The 18,704-nt window shown below is 36.0% G+C and overlaps 1 protein-coding gene across 1 annotated transcript; it reads left to right on the forward strand.

Annotated features, from left to right (window-relative positions):
- Positions 1-1,797: 1,797 nt before the first annotated feature.
- Positions 1,798-17,475, forward strand: ITFG1 (integrin alpha FG-GAP repeat containing 1; the record flags this gene model as incomplete). Its single annotated transcript, XM_010081412.1, has 6 exons — positions 1,798-1,835; positions 2,631-2,803; positions 10,664-10,814; positions 11,269-11,377; positions 15,415-15,458; positions 17,380-17,475. Coding segments are annotated over 6 exons (611 nt in total), but the record flags the coding sequence as incomplete, so codon positions are not given.
- Positions 17,476-18,704: the final 1,229 nt, after the last annotated feature.

The following is an 18,704-nucleotide window of genomic DNA, read 5'->3' on the forward strand; positions in this document are numbered from 1 at the left end:
TTTTTTTATCTTCCGTACGGAAGTATATGTCCTGAGGCATACGAACAATTAATTTTGCGTTCCAGTATACTGCTATTTACAATAGAAATATACAGAATGAGTTTCACCAAAAGGGTGGATTATCCTGAATTTAAACTGCCAGGGTAAGTTTCATATGGTGGTAGAATGTGCTCTGGTTACACATCGAACAAGACTGATGTTTTTAAGATGTTCTGCAACTGCTGTTATAGAAAGTCCCACAACTGGTTGAGTGAAATGAGTGAATCTTACTCAGTAGCAATAGGTGATGTTTCTGTTTTGTTAACTTATTGTTTTATATCTCTTCATTTCAGTGTAGACCTCATGATTTTAGAATTGCTTTCTATGAATCACTCTTTGAGTAGAGTAAAAACAGATTTGGATCTGCTCCTAAAAATTCATTTTTAATTTTGTTTCTTTAAAATAGTGTTACCATACATGGCAACATTTAGAAAGTATGTCATGGATATAATTGGATTTCATTGCAATGACTGTGTGAATTATACCGTGTAAAGTAAAAACTATTTTATATTTCATGGTTCTGATTTCAATCAATGTTTTTCAAAATTGTAGCATTTTGCAATAATACTGTTTCATCTGTCTTCTGCGTGACAAATAAGTGCTAAGAAATCTAACCCTTTGAAAAATTTCCCTCAGGTTAAGAGTAGTTTTCATATTTTCTGTTTCCTTCCTTTGATTTTTCTAAACTTTCAGCAGCTGACAGTAGCTAAATAGGCATGCATATGTTGTGGGGGAGGCAAGGGTCAAAGTATGTTTAATTTCAACTTTGAGTTTTCATCAGGAGTGTTGTAGATCATCATTACAGTTCAAAAGTCATCACTTACACAGGCGGCCATCCACTAAGCAATGCAGTGTCTGGCAGAACTGTTCCAGGCTTCTAAGCCATCTGTGATATCTGAAGGTGACCTTAGTGCACTTTTTTTAATAATTTTGGGGGCTTCTCTAATATGCATGTGGTGGTATGTAATCTCAAGGGACCAGTACACGTGTAGCACGCAATTGCCCTGTGGCAAGAATGTTGTTGATTACTGGATTGTGTTAGTAAGGGAGTCTCTCCACAGCAGGAGGTGATGCTGTCAGGGATTCTCATTCTGGTTCCTGAAATAGCTAAATTAAGGCTTGGATAAGAGATATTTAAGATGCTGTTAAGTGGTTTTGATGTTGGTGATAGTGATCCTTTAAGATGATGCCCTTCTGTCCTCTTGAAGGCACTGTCAGTTGACACATCGAATTACTTCTGGCTTTAAAAAATGGCACTGAATTTTCTGTAGTGTTGAAGTGTTAACCCTGGTACTTCAGCTTCATACCAACTTGTGAAATTAGTTTGATTTTAATTAAGATAAATTCCTGTTTAGCACCTCTGCAGCACTTCGTGGAAAGTAAGTGCAGATACATTCTATTTCTTGTCCTGGAGAAATTATACTTTGCATTTCTTTTGTACTTTCAATTGATACTGTAATCTTAATTTCTTATCACACAGTTCAGTATCTGGTGCTGCTGGGGAGATAGGAGGGGAATTGAAGCTCTTGAACTTCTAAATATCCGTGAATAATAGAATCCTTCAAGCTGAAATGAATCGTAGGAGATACAGCCTCCTGCTTTAAACAGGGTCAACACTGAATTCAGACCATGATGTTGAGGAGTTTGTCCAGTCAAACTTTGAAAAGCCCCGAACACGAAGACTCTGCAACTGCTCTGGACCTCTTTCCTAGTTTAATTATCATAACAGTGAATTTTTATTTGTTTGTTTATCTCTAGTTGGAACCTCCCCTGTGTCAGTCTGTGACTCCTCGCAGGTATTGGAAGGCCGCTATTAGGTCCCCCATAAATCTTCCATTCTCCAGACTGAACAAGCCCTGTGCCCTCAGCCTGTCCTTTAAGCAAATATTCAACGCCTGACCATCTTGGTGACCCTTCTCTAAACACACTCAATATCCTCAGCTCTTATTTGTGGGGCACAAAACTGGACACAGGATCCAGATGCAGACTAACAAGTGGTGAATAAAGAGAAAAAAATTACTTGCTTCAATCAGCAGCACAGTAGGCAGCAATTATAGTGCATATATTATATATACGCGGTTTGCTGTCATAGCTGCCCCACTCAGCTTTAGCTTGATGTTTACCAGGACCCACACATCTCTTTAGGACAGCTGCTACCCAGCTGGCCAGTCTCCAGCCTTTTATTCCAGTTTACTCCCCTGTGCAGGACTTTCTTTGCTGATGAGGTCCTCGTTTGTCCATTCTTGTCTTTCTAGGTCCCCTCTGTATGCCCGTCCTGTCCTGTATCCCCCAGTTTGGTGTTGCCCACAAATTTAATGAGGGTGCATCCCTCCTTCAGCTTGAATGATGCCTGTTGTTTGCAATTCCAGGAAGAACAAAGGGACTCAGGATCTCAAGGTCCTGATGGTTTGGGCTTACCTAAAGATTAGTACTGATTCTAGGCAAGCCTGAATTTCAGTGAAGTTGTTCCTGAATACGTCCATACGATGATGCAGTGAAGAAATTTCAGCTTTTTTTAAAAGAATTAGGCTGTTTTAATAAATAAAATGGACTTTCTTACATAGCTGTTCCTCTTTTGTTTTATTTTACAGTGGATTCCAGTCTTGCAAGACTTCAGAAATAAAGACAACCTCTGGGGCTTTGTACCATATGAAAATGACAAATCTTCAGCAGAAATTTCATTTCCGATTACGCTTCATATTGGAGATTACAATATGGATGGCTACCCAGATGCTCTTGCTATACTAAGAAACACATCTGGAAGGTAGAGTATTTGTAAACCTAGAAAGAAAGGCTGTCAAATGCATGTTCAGTCATCGGTCATATGGATTACTAGGTTTAGTGCATCTCACTCATTTTATCAAGTGAACAAGACTTTTGATCTCTGCTAAATGTTTCCCTGTTAATAAGGTATGCATTTCCATGGTGTGTTCAGAAGGCATAATTGTATAGGCTCAGACTGTGACTCTTGGTGGAGAATTGCACAGGGGAGTGGAGTATGAAGTACGATTTTAGGCACCTACATCACAGGGGCTGATTATCTCTCCCTTTCCCAAGTCGTCTTCTGTAAAATCCTGACTTCAGCTTTCAGTATTGGCTCAGCCTGCTGAGCTGGGGAACCTGTTCTGTAGGGTATGAAGTACCATTTTAGGCACCTACATCACAGGAGCTGATTATCTCTCCCTTTCCTGTCCCAAATCGTCTTCTGTAAGATCCTGACTTCAGCTTTCAGTATTGGCTAGTAACACCAGCCTGCTGAGCTGGGGAACCTGTTCTGTGCTGTCACATGGAGTGAACGCTGATTGGCAACTCTGCTGAAAAACACAATAGTTTTTTATCCCTTTTGAGAACCAGGAATTTTAGATACACCTTTTAACTTACCAGTTATTTTATATTGTCCAAATTTAACTGAAATAAATAAACTCTGCCCCATGCTAAAAAAAAGCTTCTAAACTTTCTTCTTAAATTTGTCACTGTAATCTTTCTCCTCCTTTTTTTTTTTCTTCATTACTTGTTTTCCCAATTCTTTGTTTTCCTACCATCTGGTGTTAGGTGGGAGAGGGCATGTAGTGATGCTTCCAGGGAGCCTATTGTACATTGAGGAGTTAGCGATGCACATAACAGCTGGCCTGAGTAGGTGCACACTTGTGCTGCGGCACATATCACTTGGCTGCAGGATAAACATAGCCAGCTAATTGTAATGGAGAGGCTTGTAGGCAGCTCTCGCTTGGCACCTGGTGGTAATACCACTGGCACGTTCTTGTCTTTACCTTGAAGTGAAGCAGCATGTTTTCATGTGAACATCCTTTTGCTTGACAGTAGAAATTATGAATAGAATTGTTTACTTCTAAGAAAAACCTAAAAGAGCTCTAGAGACCATAATGCCTGTAAACCTCACTACAGACAGGACACGCACAGCATGCTGTGCCCTGACTAGAGGTCTGTCTGATGCTGCACAACTTGGGGCTTCCAGCATCTGAAGAGATAAAAGATTAACTATGCTATCCCTTTTTTCTTCCTTATGTCATCACTTGTAAAAGGTATTTTAATCAATACTTTATGGAGTCTCAAAATCTTCCTTACTGGGATCAATAACAAATACTTGCTCTAGTGCATTACAAGGCAAAATAAGTCTCTCTTACAGGTGTATTTATTCTCTTCCTCTCTATGGTATTTTGGATGAGCTTGCGTGCAGGTTCACAGTTTGAATGAATAGTAAGGAAAAGAACTGAGGAGCTCAGACCAGTATATAGACAGAATTTAGATGCTGAAGTCAAAGAAGTCAATTCAGATCCTCTGGTGGTTGCCTAAACATGAGTCACCCGCTGACATTTTTGTGTTAGAGCTCTTCAGATACTGACACATACCTAAAAATGACCCAGTTTGAAGAGCTACATGCTTGTATTCAGCCTACGTGATGTGATTCAGAGACAAGGCAGTGAGCAGCTGAGCTCTGTACCTCTGAGCCTTAGCATAACTAGCACAGCCGCTGTCTATATTCAGCTCTGGAAGAGGAGAAGGAGGTGATGCTGTTACTAGCCAGCACTTGCATAGGCAAAGTTAAAGCACTCAGGCCCTGAATGTCAGGTTTTTGACTCCACAGCCTTGCTCAGTTGGGAGTGTGCATTTTCTGTTCAGTAATCACTGAATAAACTGTAAACAGTCTAGAGAGCAGACTAGAACCAAAGTGTTTCCTTTTCCATAGAAATCCCATGACATCTAAACCATAAAGTTGTTCTTGTCCTGTTTTTATGTGTGTATCCTGGTGGCTAGTACACTTCAGAAGGACTTTATGAAGATTTATGGAGTTCAGAAGTTTATTTGAAGTTATTTATCTTTTAAGATTCTTAGGAGCCTTTCTCTCTGGCTGGTATATAATTATGGCAGTGTAATATTATGTAAAAGATTTAACTAGATTATAAGTAGTTGCTCCTATAAAAGCCCAGGAACTTAACTGAGTCTCATTGCAGTGAATTACTGTGATACACTTTTATCTTTATTCTCCTCACTTATGAAATTGTTTGTTTATTCAGTTGTGTCTGTCTTAAAGTTATTTTGAAACTTGACTTCAAAGTTGAGTGACATGGTGAGGCATAAGGACTGAAGGTACTGGCAGATGATTTGACAGGTTATTAAAAGGGAATTTCAGAGAGCTGAGGGAGGAAGTCTGGCAAAAAAAAGAGTAAGTAAACTAAGAATTAAGAAATACATTGCATGTTAACAGTATATATTTCCAGTATTTGTAGAAGAGTAATGGAGACAGGCTCTTCATGCTCTGGGATGGGAATGAAAGTCACAGTTTTTGCACCCACTGTCAAACAGCACTTTCAGAGACTAATTCATTGTTTCTGAGGGACTTAAGCAAATACTTCCTTTTAAAGCGCGTAATTGGGTCACAGAGTGGAGAGAAAGAACACAGTGTGGGAATTAAATTAAAAGCTCTTCTTAAATTAGAGCAAATTAAAATGAAAACCTTATTTAATTGATTTTAAACACTTCTGGATCAAGCTGTTTATTTCTTTCTCTGAAGCCTTTCATGCTACATCTACAGATCTAATTTCAGTGATTGATTACTGTGATTAAATGATAAAAGCATTTTTGTAAATTCCTGGCCCCAGTCTGTGCTATAGTGTAGGAAGCCTAGCCTCTAGTTGCTGTCTGGAACTTAAAGAAATTAAAGGAGGCAGAAACCATTTTATTCATCTGAAAATATACTGATACATGATGATGGAAGAATATTATTAAAATAAATTATATGCTCTCATCACAATTCAGGAAAGCACTTTCAGATCAAATTCTTAAAAATACCTACAAAATACTGAAATAAAGACATGATAGTCAGGAATAATGTTGGTTTACTGTCCTTTCAGGTGAGTAAGTCAGGAAAATTTTAATAACTTCAAGTATTCTCAGAACTTCTGTAAGACTACACTGTTTCATCTCCTGCCATATCCTTCTGATTTCAAATAAAAGCATGTAATGTTCTGACAGCATGGAGGCATTCCTTAACAGCAACAACAAAACAAAGGAATCTCACTTGTGGTTGCAAGCGTGGTGGGGCTTTGAACCCAGAGACTCAATAAATTCCAACAGGTGAAGATGCTAAATTCACAGTCAATTCTTACATATTTATCTGTCCATTATGAAATTCTTTTAACCCTCTAGACGAGTCAAAACCTGCACATTAGAATTCCAGTCCACAGATTTTTTTTTTCAGGCTAGATACATACATGATTTTTTTCTTTCCTCTAGTTATGACTGTATTGGAAATTGTGTATGTATATAGAATAAGAATAGTTAAGTAGATTTTATCAGTAGTTAATAATTGTTTCATCTCTACTTCCTATCTCATCTAAATGTACTAATTTTTTCACGTGCTGGTTTTAAATTGACTCTGATAACACTGAAAGTGTAAGTGCTGCATGTGAGTCTATAAACACCTATGTTTCTCCCACCTAATTAGATAAATGTTGTTTAACCACTTGTTTCCAAATTAGATGCTAATAATTGTCATTTTTCATTGCAAACATGTAATCTAAGGAAGCATTTTTTTAATTATGCTTTTATTCAAGAGGAATTTTTTCACTGGTAAAGTTGGAAATACAGTATCTTTCTCTGACATTGGTGATAAATAACAGTAAGGGCTGAAACTTGGGAGAGAACAAACAACTGTATATGGACACTTGAATGAAAAACTTTTGAGTATAATACCCATCCAGAAAGTTTTCCAGGGCTTCATGCTCAGCTTTAACCTAGTGTATATGTATTAACCCCTTATGTGGGTATACTTGAAAGGACTCCTATTTGACCAAATTATCTCTTCCTAAATCACTGTTAGTTGTCACTTGTCAGAAGTAAGGTTGGATAGAGGTCTTCTTTTAAATGTAGAATTGATGAGCACCTTGTAATTGAGCGAATCTGAAAAACCAGAGGCAAGTTCAATTATTCTGGAAATCTGGAGTAAAATATTAGTCATTTATATGTCCCCTGTATAACTGTAAATGAGCTAGCCTAAAACTGACAGAATGAGAGACATATGAAATTAAGCAGTAACTATTTAATTCTAATTGCAAAGAAACATGTTAAAATCAAACTGAGAAGTCTTCAGCCTTTCTTTTGGTGTTAAGCCTTGCCTACAGTTATTCAGCCTTATTATATTTAGCTGTGCTGCATAGATTACTTTGGACAGAAGGTTCCAAGTCGTAGGCAACTCTGCATTTTATTCAGCATCACTCATAAGCTGTTTGGGATAAAGTTATGCAGGTAGTACACAATTTAGCTGCCACTGTGTTTAAATTGGTGTGTATACCTAAATATTAAAATTGCTGTAAGTAGCATGTTAATGGTGATATGCTGGTCTTAGTTTGGTGTTCTTTTGCTCTGCCTCTTCTCTGTATTTAAGCCAAATTGTTCAATATTGACTGTTACACATTTGTGTACTACTTTAGCGTTGATTTTAGTGTTTTACTATTGTAACGGTGTCTGTCTTTATGTGTTTTCCCATTGTTTTGTCATTTTAAGGATGCTGATGATTTCATTGTTACAGGGATATTTTTTTTTGATGGTGTTAATTTGCAAAATTTGGTTCAAAATAATAGGAAGGTCATAAACTTGTTCTTGGTAATTGTAGTATGTAGCAGAAATAAAACATGGAGGTAGATACTTTGATTCTAGTGAAGCTTGTATTGAGCCAAGCGAGAATCACTTGACTGTGCACATGAAAAAATTGTTTGTGCACAACGACCAGTCATGATATGTGCAGCCGTCAGTGGAACTCGGATATTGAGCCAAGTGAGAATCACTTGACTGTGCACATGAAAAAGTTGTTTGTGTACAACGACCAGTTATGATATGTGCAGCCGTCAGTGGAACTCGGAACATAGCTCACCCTGAAAGCTAGATGGAAGTCTAAAGCACTAAGGCTGTTTATATACATGGATATGAGGAAGGGGCTGCAAGTACATTGCTTTTTTTTTTTGTCTGTGTTTTTGGGGCAAACCTGAAGACTGTCCCCTACCAACAGATGAGAACTTTTTGTTTTTTCCTCTATTCAGTAGTTGAATCATCTTGGAGTTAAATATGAGTTTGTAACTTAATTCCTTACTATAAATATTATCCATTGTTTAAAAAGGAAAAAACATGATGGTGTAAAGACACCTGAGTGATATTCTCTAGTTAAATAATTTGTTTAGGAGATATATATCTAATAAGTTATTAACTCTTCTCATTGTGCTTTTCAAAGATGCTTTTAGAGGAAATAAGAGGAATTTAATGCTAGAATAGAAGTAAAAATAATTTGAAGACATAAAAAAAAAAATGCCAAGTGATAAAAGGAGATAAAAGGAGGCTCAGCTTTAATTACAAAGCTAATCATAACTAGCTTGTAAACAGAAAAAAAACCTCTGTAGGCTTCCAGTGAAGTGATGTGTTTCTGTAAATTCCACTTTAAAAAAAAAAAAAAAATTAAAGAAGTTTAATATTGCAGTTCATGTTTAAACCTTGTTTTATCTCATCTTTCTCACCAATAGTAAGAGTTTTCATTAGCTTTAGAATTTAATTATTTTTGTTTGTTACCCTGCAAGTTCTTAATTTTTCTTATGGTAAACAATAGCACTGACTCTTTACAAAATCAAAATTAAAAAATCAGATTTCAACTTCATATGACTCACAGTAGTGAGTCTAAACTTATGTGTATGTGCTTGTAGGTATAGTTGACATTTGCTGTAGCTTAACATTTACGTGTAATGTGTTTGAGTTGTTAATTTTTCTAGGCAAGCTTGTATTTGTGTTTCAAAAGGGACTGTATGGATATAAATCAGTAGTAGTACAAAATTTCCTGCTGCTTATTAAGATAAACATTGTTAGACTTTCATCTATATTCAGATTAGGGATTCTCCAGACCTCTATTGCTTTGACACAAGGGATGCTACATCTATGACATTATTTTTTTCCTCTACAAGGAAGTGCACAAGGAAAAACTCTCCTATAGTGCACTTCTCAATCTTCAGCATCTGTTTAGGGTTTGGGATTGGTTTTTTCTTCCTGTTGTTTGTCTCGTGTTTCTCTTGTTGATATAGAAGGGTGAAGGAGAGTGGCATTTCCCTACTTAGTATCACTTCGACTACTATCTTCCTTTTTTTCTCACAGTGCAGGTGGTGTTATGTTGTTGCTTGTCCAGTTTGGGATGTTTTGAAAGTCATTAAATGCACAGTACCAAGGAAAGGAAATAAAAAAGGTTTCTGTCATAAATAAACTTCTTGTGTCTATCCATTCACAATACTTACAGTTTAGGCTTGAACAATACTCTATACATAGATTGCAATGCAAGCTTGACAATCTTTTGTCTTTTAAATAATTATCATCTAATCATTTCTGGCAATTTAAAAAATGTGAATTGAAAAAAATTTGTCAAATTTGTAAAACTTCCTCCAAATTTAAAAATATATGTCAAGATGATGAAAAAGAGAAATTGAAACGATTTCCTTAGGTCACCTTTATAGTTGGTTAATCTGATATGATATTTATGCAATACCTGAAATGAATGTGAACACTTAACAATTTCAAGTTATGATTATGAGTTCTCAGATACAGATAATACAATGTCTTAAATATCCCAGATCACCTCATTTCATTTTGGCTAGACATTAATTCAATTACTCATGCTTCTAACAGTGAAATAGTAAAAAGTGAGTTGTCCATATTAAACTTCAATCAAATGCAGATATATGGCAGAAGAATAAAGGCCTAATTTGTGTATTTTTCACAGAATCTCAAGTAATGTGATTATAAGGTTTCTGGACTTGTTCCAACAGGTCCATGTTCTTCTTCTGTTGGGGGACCCCAGAGCTGGATGCAGCACTGCAGGTGGGGTCTCATGAGAGCAGAGTAGAGGGGGAGAATCACCTCCGTCCACCTGCTGGTCACACTGCTTTTGATGCAGCCCAGGATGCGGTTGGCTTTCTGGGCTGCAAGCGCACATAGCTGGGTCATGTTAAGCTTCTCGTGAACCAACAATGGCCAATTTGGTTTGTCTTGTTCTGTTTTTATTGTGCGAGTAGTTTGGGTTTTGTGTTTTCTATTTTGCTTTGAAACAATGGAAAAATACAAAAAGACATGTGGTTTCATCTTAAATTTGTTTAAAACATCATGCAGTGTGTAAGAAAATTTATTAATGGAGCTAGGGTGGAAAGATATTGTCATAAAATGAAAAAACACTGACACTTTTAAAGTAGTGTTTAAGCTGAAGGACCATGGATGGATTAAGGAAAAATGGCAGATACTTGTACTTGCCATTGTACTTGTTTCAGAATGAAGTAAGAATATGTTTGGTCTTTTGAGTGGGTGGTTAATGAAATTATTAAAAAAAAAGCTGATTTGGACCCATTTATTTAGTGTATTCATTGGCTTAAGTCAGGCGTGACATAATGGTTATAATTCTGTTTGTAAAGTTAACATAAATGCTTATGGATTTAAAGTAGCCAGCGGCTACTAGCTTTGGTTTTTACTGTACTTAACTTCGGCAGAGTTAAATTATTTCATTACAATATTTTTGTAATGTCTATTCTTTAGACTGTTTAAAGCAAATAAGTTGGTTTAAATATATATATATATCTATGTTTTACAGCAATCAACAAGCGTTTTTACTAGAAAACGTCCCATGTAATAATATAAGCTGCAAGAGTGTACGTCGCATGTTTAAAGTTTTTTGGGAGCTCTCGGATCTAAATCAAATCAAGGATGCCGTGGTAGCAACCTTCTTTGACATATACGAAGACGTAAGTTCAACTCTTTAGTCCAGGAAACAGCGTCTCTCTGTGTTGCTGTATCCGTCTGTGTGCCATTGGGGGACTGCGTTGTAGAAAGATTGGCTTTACAGCACATGGCAGGCAGCGCCTTCAGCCTGGGAAAGTCACTCTTGACGTGCTCCCTGGAAGGTGAGCAGATAGCAGCAGCCCATCACTGCCTAAAATTTTGCTGACTCTCTTTATGCTCCATTTGAGTCACCTTCCTTAGTGGCAAGAAATGCACTGTCCCGGTTAGCTGTGGATGGACTGCTCTGTCCTAAATTGCCATAGATTAGTAAGATTTGAAAGATATCAAAATTAGTAATGAAGGTGTAAATTTTGCTGCACACGCTCTCTTTTTTTCCTTATTTCTAAGGGAATATGTTAAATTTTAATGCTATTTAGAGTAAATCAGCATTTTAATGTAAACTTTTTTTTCCTCTAGGGAATCTTGGATATTATTGTGCTAAGCAAAGGCGACTCCAACAAGGACTTTGCTATCCATACATTAAAAAATAACTTTGAAGCAGATGCCTATTTTGTTAAAGTTATTGGTAAGTTATCACTGTATAATCAAATCAAAATGGGACCTTGAGAGGAATGTAAATATTCGAGTCTCTGCATACGATAACATTATGGTAATGCTCTGTGTATGGTAATTCTAGAAAAGAAGAAACACGGCCTGGAAAATATTAGGGATTGCAGAAATTTCTTGTTGCAGAATCTAAACTTGGATAAGTTGGTTTTGTTTTGTTTCAAAGGGTTTTTTCTTGTTCTTATTTTAGTGTACTTATTAAAATTCAGTGTAATTCTGCCCACTATTTTCAACATTTTAGCTGTTTTTAATATCAGTGTTGACCACAATGACCTTTAAATAAGTGTTCATCATGTCTTGAGTGTGGTGTTGGTTTGTGGGTTTGTTGGTTTGCTTTTTGGTTGGCGGTTTGTTTTTGTTTTTTACAAGAATGCAAGTCTTATTTCACTCGTTAACTACAGGCAGACTAAATCTTTCCTTTCAACCTGGAGCTTTCCTTCTGCATCCTAGCAGAATTCTAAAGACACATACTAGGTCTTTAAAAACTCATTTCTCAGCTGGCTTCTGATGGAAAAACAAGAACTATCAAGTGTCTAAAATATGATCTGCAGGGGAAGAGCACATGGAACCAAGTTATTCAGCCTAAAAGAGAAATGTAAGGAAGATCCATGTCTTCAGTCCAAAATGATACATAACAATGAGGGAAGAGCATTCTGTGTGTCCATGCAGGAAACACGAAGTAACAAACTACGAAGAGTAAATAAGAATAAATTCCTAAATAACGGCTTGTGAAGTACTAACAAAAATTCCTGGAGAAGCAGAGTTACCAACATTAGAGGTCCTAACAATTAGGTTAAGAAATGATGTAGTATATTTAATTTTTTTTGACGAAAAGAGTCGGACGAGCTGAACGTATGAGGCCTCTTCTGTGAATCTTTTGTACAATACCTTCCTTTATCCCCCCACATAATGTAATGTTGTTAATAGAAGAATGACATTAGATCTGCACATATCTATCATTCAACTTAGATATTTTTTTAATATGTGATGCTATTTAAAATTTGGAGGAAGATGAGCTCATAAATCATTAATTTGAGGAAAAATATAATTATGCTTGCATGTGTAAAGATGTGTGCCATAGTGAGATGAAAGGAACCAGAAGAAATAACAGTAATATTGACTTGAAGGAACATGCTTGTCCACAATGATTGCCTTTTTGTCTTGCTTATTTTCAGAAACCTAGGCAAGAAACAATAGCTAAGTACACTTTTTTTTTCATCTGTGCCTTGAGTGTTTGCAATCTTTTCTTACCAGGAGGGACTTCTGTCTTTTTTAGCTGTACCTCTGTCACATCAAGCCTACTTTACTGGAGTTCTTTTCTGTATCATCTGGAAATGACGCAGAATCTAGTGCAAAACGGGTTGGTTTCATTTCAGTGACGACTGGTATGGTGTAGATTTTGCTTATGCTGCGTGATGTATTCTAAGAGCCAGTTTGTTTCCACTGTGTGAGTCAATTTGGTGTTTTCAGCCTAAAAGTGCTACATGGCACAAAACACATCTTATTGTAAAAGGGCAGAAGGACAATGAACATGGCAAGGGTGTGTGAATTACTTAGAGCTTGGTTTAAAAGGCTAGAGTTAGATTATGATATTTGTAATTGAGAGTAATTAGGTTGTCAAATTGCATGCCCTACCATGTTCTTCCAGACTGCAGAGGTGTTGAGCTTAGTGCTTGTCTGTCTGCCTTGATTTTTTGAGAACAAATAAAAAATTGGGCTGTATGTGAGCTTATGAGGACCAAGCTGAACAAGAACAACTAGAGGTTCACCTTCAAAAATTGTATTTGCCTTCATGTTATTTAAATGCATCTAATCCTTCTAAAGGACACATTCTGCATGCCATGAGACAAACAGAACTGCAGCTACTACTGGGGACTGATGCATTTATTAGTTTCTCCTTAGCCTGAGCTTTATTCTCATTGTAATACCCTGTAATAATTTGTTAAGTTGATGGAAGCCTTCTTTTAAATAATGCTGTATATGCGTAGTGTAATTCACACAAGCATGCAGAAAATCCACTAGAAAAATCTTACACTCCACAAAGCCATATTAGAATTATAATTGTGTGATATTTCAATGAGGAAGGAGTAATTTGCAACATGCTTTTTGATTCACTCTGTGTAAATTTATCTTAAAAATAGGAACAAGCCTTTTTTTTAGCACCCTTTTACGGTGTGAGTATTTTTGCATAGAAAACCAGGAAATGGGGATTAATGAGTGGTTTAAAAATATTTTTACTGTGATACAGAGGAGAGTATATCTAACAAAACGTGCTTTGTGTGAGTTAGTGTATCAACAAATGCACTGTGTTCGCTTATTTGGCATATAGACAGTGAGAACAGTTTTGCTCATTATAACTGATGTCAAATGTACTTGCTGAGATTTCTTGTTCCAGTAGTGAAATTGAACAGCAAATTTCAGTGTGCTGTTTTGCATCAAAATGGGAAGAGTTGGTGCCACTGCATACACACCTATGTGTAACATGTAAAATAAGTTTGTAGCTTTAAAAGTCTATTTGTAGATACACCAAATTCTGCTTTGCCACAACTTCATCTTACATGTCCAGATATAAAAATGTATAAAAATAATAGATTTTCCCGTATTTGGAAATTTCAGCATTTTTAAAATGCAAGGAAAGAATGCTAACTTGGGAATCATGACAGCGTTTATATTTGCACACAAAATATTAGAAATGTTCCTTCACTAGAACAGTGCCATCCAGACTCCAGTAGGGAATGATTTCTAATCCGACTACGACACTATGAACATCTTATGTACACCTTGTAGTATTTCCCTGTCCCCAAACGTTTTGTACCAGAAATTCCCTGGAGCCTTAAAGTAGACAGAAAATGCTTTAAAAAAATCCTGGTAGTTAGGATGACCTGCCCTCAAATCTGGTCCAAATATAAATTTTTGCTGTCTACATTTGCTTTGGGATACCTTCACTAATGGAGAAGTTATGTTTTCACTTGGCTTTGATACTGCCTGGTCTGTTTCCACTGCCCTGCTCGTAGCCAGTATTGGGCTGCTGCTCAACCAAACTGCTGTCATTTGAAGTCCAAATGTGGCATCAGAACGACACCTTAGATTTTTGTGTGTGTGATTTTTGTTGTGGTTTTTTTTTTTTTAAAAAGGCATTTTAGTAGTGATGTTCTAATACTCAGTGTGACAGGATGTTCTAGGTTATAGAACAGATGGCTTCACTGTCCTTCATTTAGTTGATTATATATAAGTGTTTAACAGGTATTTCTGCAATTTAACTGATTTTTTGAAACCAATAAGTTTTAAACAAGTAATTGAACAACAATGTAAGTGTTTAACAGGTATTTCTGTAATTTAACTGATTTTTTGAAACCAGTAAGTTTTAAACAAGTAATTGAACAACAATCACAGGCTTTAGATATTAAGTAGCATAAACATCTGCTTATAATACTTCTGAATTCATAGGATAAATAGGTAATGGGATTTTTGTTTGTTACAGCTTTTGGAAATTGCTTTAAATCAAACTGTAAAAAACTATCCCTTGTATAGAAGGAAAAGCCTTTACCTACCTTTTTACCAGTTAAAACAGGAAAGCTGAATCTCTGACAATATTTTTAAATCATTAGAAATGAAGAATAATGAATAAAATTTATTGAATCTCTGACAATATTTTTAAATGGTTAGAAATGAAGAATAATGAATAAAATTTACAGTCCACTCTTTTAAAAATGTTTTAATTTGGAATTTTTTTAACTGGCAACTCTCTCCTTTTGAAGCTGGTTAATGAATGAGGTATGATAAAACAGTGACTACTGACTAATTTCTGCAGAGAAGTATACTTCAAAGAGATTAGTAATGTTTTTATACATTAACATAAGTCGTATATAAGACATTTATTTTCTTTACATATTTTAATGGTTACCTGACACTATTACCATAACAGATTTCATAGGCAGACCTTGTAAGATGGCTTGTTAACCTAAGCACTACAAACTCACTTTTTGTTTTTTGCAGTTCTCAGTGGCCTCTGTTCTAATGACTGTCCTCGGAAAATAACAGTAAGTATAACTTTGCATTACTATTTAGCCTCAAATAAGCTGAGGTCTAGTTATATCATAAACTCCCCACATATTAAGACAGTTATTGACTGGAAGAATGTGTAATCCAAATTATGACTGGCCAAGTTCTGGACATTTGAGACCCATACCTTCCGCCAGCTGCCTGCTCAGAGACAAAATCAATTGACTGATTCTGCACTGCGCTTTGTTACCCTGCATCATGGGGCTGGGATCTATCAGATACGAGAAAAACTCGTCTAATAGAGCTGGATGCCCAGACTGTGTAGTGTGCCAAGTTTTGTTTTGGGCAGTCAGAAAGGCCAGGCAAAACTGATTATGGGACAGATTCAGCCATACAGCCACTTCTGGACTAAAATACAGTAAGTGGGTACAATGAAGGCTAGAAGGGAAGGAAATGTAGTTGGCTCTGATGATTCTGCAGATAGAAATCAGTACATGTATATGTGGCTGTTTTAATTATTTTAATCATCTCCAAAGATCCTGCAGCTCACCCACCAAATTTTCAATTAGCAAATTGTTTAGCAATGTTAGCAGTGACAGTTGGCCTAAAAGTGAAACTTGGAGGCATCAAAGCTAGCATTAGCACTTTAGCTCTGCAAAAATATGAAATTTAATTTTGATTTGAAGATACAAAAACTGCTTCAAATAGGACCAACTTTTTCTTCAAGTCTGTTTTAAGACATAGAGTTTAATTTCTGATATAAAATAATAAGGGGAATAAGGGCGTTTGATAATAGTATTAGCTTAATTACAAAACTGTGGAGGGGGTTTAAAAAGCAAATCTTCACAACAGATGTTGGTGAACATTTAATTATCAAGATCATCGAAATATTATTGCCTCCAAGTTCTCTGTCAGATGACAAAGTAACATAAAGTACATAATGCCAGAATGCAGCTACTTCGTGCAAACAAAAAAAAAAAAAAAAGTTTTTCACCTTATTTACTCATCTTTCATAGATCTCCACTAATGTATTAACGTCACCTTTGTGGTCTCCTTACTCTTGATTCTAATCAATTATTTTTCAGGCTTTGATTCCATCTCTCATCATTATCACTTATTCTTACAGTTTAGAACTTACTGGTTTTTGTGGCACGGTGCAAAACAGGTTATCATCTCTTCTTTTAGTGTTTTTCCGTAACTCCTTTGAAAGATCTTTACTGGATTGGATACCCCAATATCAGCTTGAATTCAGCATTAAAAGGAAAAAAAAAAAAGAAAGAAAACTTTCTTTAAAATCTATTCTTGCAGTTGTCTCCCCTCCTCTCCTTTCCCCACCATAGCAGGTTATTGTTCCCCTCCCTTCTTCCTTAGGCACATTTGTTGTGGTTCATCACTCAGTAATCCACAACTCCCTTTGATTTCCCCCCCCCCCATAGCTGTTCTTTGATGTTTGAGAATTTGCTTAAAATAGATACTGGTACTCAACAAGTAACTATTCAACCACTTTCATGAACTAAATAAAACACTGCTAAATAATGATAACAAAATTTTGAATTTGTGTAGTATTTTTCAATTCAGAAAGGCCAGCAAGATAGTGCATTCTCTCAGACAATATCAAATGAGCTCTGCTCTTTCAGAATATGCACTTACTTCTTTGAACTTTTGGGGGGGTTTATTTTACTTGTGACTTCCAAGGAAACATTAAACCTTTTGCCAGAGTACTGAATAGTGTTGCTTTCTTTGCGAGAAACTAAACATTACTTAGACAACTGATTTCACCTTATTTTGAAAATAAATTTCCATATAGTGCTATGACCAAAACAGTTGCAAGATTTCAGAGTTATCCATATCAATAGGAAATAATTAATCTAGAAACATTTTGTTTGTTTTGTTTCCTTTTTTATTACAATAGCTTTGTCTGTTCCTGAAACTTTGCCTGCTTTTTTTCCTCCCTTATAGCCTTTTGGTGTAAATCAGCCTGGTCCTTATGTCATGTACACTACTGTAGATGCAAACGGATACCTGAAGAATGGGTCGGGTAAGATAACCTCATAATAAGAATACACATGGCATGGTCTGTCTGTATATACTTCTCGGCAAACCAAAGAGTTGGAAAGAAGTCTATGGAGTGAAATGGGACTGGTTTTGAGTAGTGTCTTCAGTTTACAAGGATAAAAACCCTTAACTTTCCCTTCTTACTTTACAGCTTGCATATTTATTACAAACATTGCAAATGCATTCTTTTTTTGCTTCCTTCTGTCCCATGCAAATTGTGTTTGAACAGTTGGCTATATCTTGCCCAATCTTGAAAAATCCTTGGGTACAATATCATCAGTTTGTGAAATAGCACAGGCTTCTAATGATTTACTTTTTCTACCAGTTCCTTAGCAATTATGTAGTAAGAAACAACAGTGACCTAAATAGAATCTTGTAGCCACATGAAAAAGCATCAACATAATATTCAGTAAACACAGGATGTATTTTTCTGGAGTTGTTCACTACATCTTGCAGGCTAACAGGCATCTATAAAATCATGAGTACCATGAGGAAGATGGAGGGGGAAGGGCTGCATCCTTTCACGCAATACAAGAACTACAAGGTATCAAAGAATCATTAGGTAACAGGGTCAAAAGAAATGGAAAGAAGCAGTCAAGAAACAAGAAGTTTTAATCATTTATAAAATGATTTTAATCAAGATGACAAAATAATGGATTTTTGGTAGCTGAAGTGCAGAATATTTATTAAAAGGTTAAAGAAGCAGTGCTTCCTGCAACTTGTAGGTTAACTATAGGTTTAATCGCATCAGATGTTGCAGATGTCACAGTTTACATGAGTCCAAAACCAAAGTAGACAAAAAACCAAAACCACACACATTAGGCCATGGTCCAAGCAGTGCCTAATGTTAGAAGAATACCCTGGATTTTATGCTGCCTTCCTAGGTATGTACTAGTAGTTCCTAGAAGACATTTTAATTCTACTCATTTAGATTCATTGTTCATGTAGTTAAAGAATTTTTTAACTCTTGTTACTTATTTGTACTTAACACAGTCTCAGACTTGGAAATCTGGCATTTTAAGGGAATTCATACAATACACTTAAAAATCATGTCTCACAGCTAGTAGAATCTGTATTACTAGATTCTTAAAAATATCTTATATTTGGGATGTCATACATAGTAACTGTAGAGGACTGAAACAGCATATCTGGATATGTTACATGCTGCTTTTTAAAGTAAATTTGATTTTTATAAATTGATTTTAATCATTTATAAAATGATTTTAATC

Source organism: Pterocles gutturalis, unplaced genomic scaffold (assembly GCF_000699245.1).
Source record: "Pterocles gutturalis isolate BGI_N339 unplaced genomic scaffold, ASM69924v1 scaffold20016, whole genome shotgun sequence".
In the NCBI taxonomy this organism is placed as follows: domain Eukaryota; kingdom Metazoa; phylum Chordata; class Aves; order Pterocliformes; family Pteroclidae; genus Pterocles; species Pterocles gutturalis.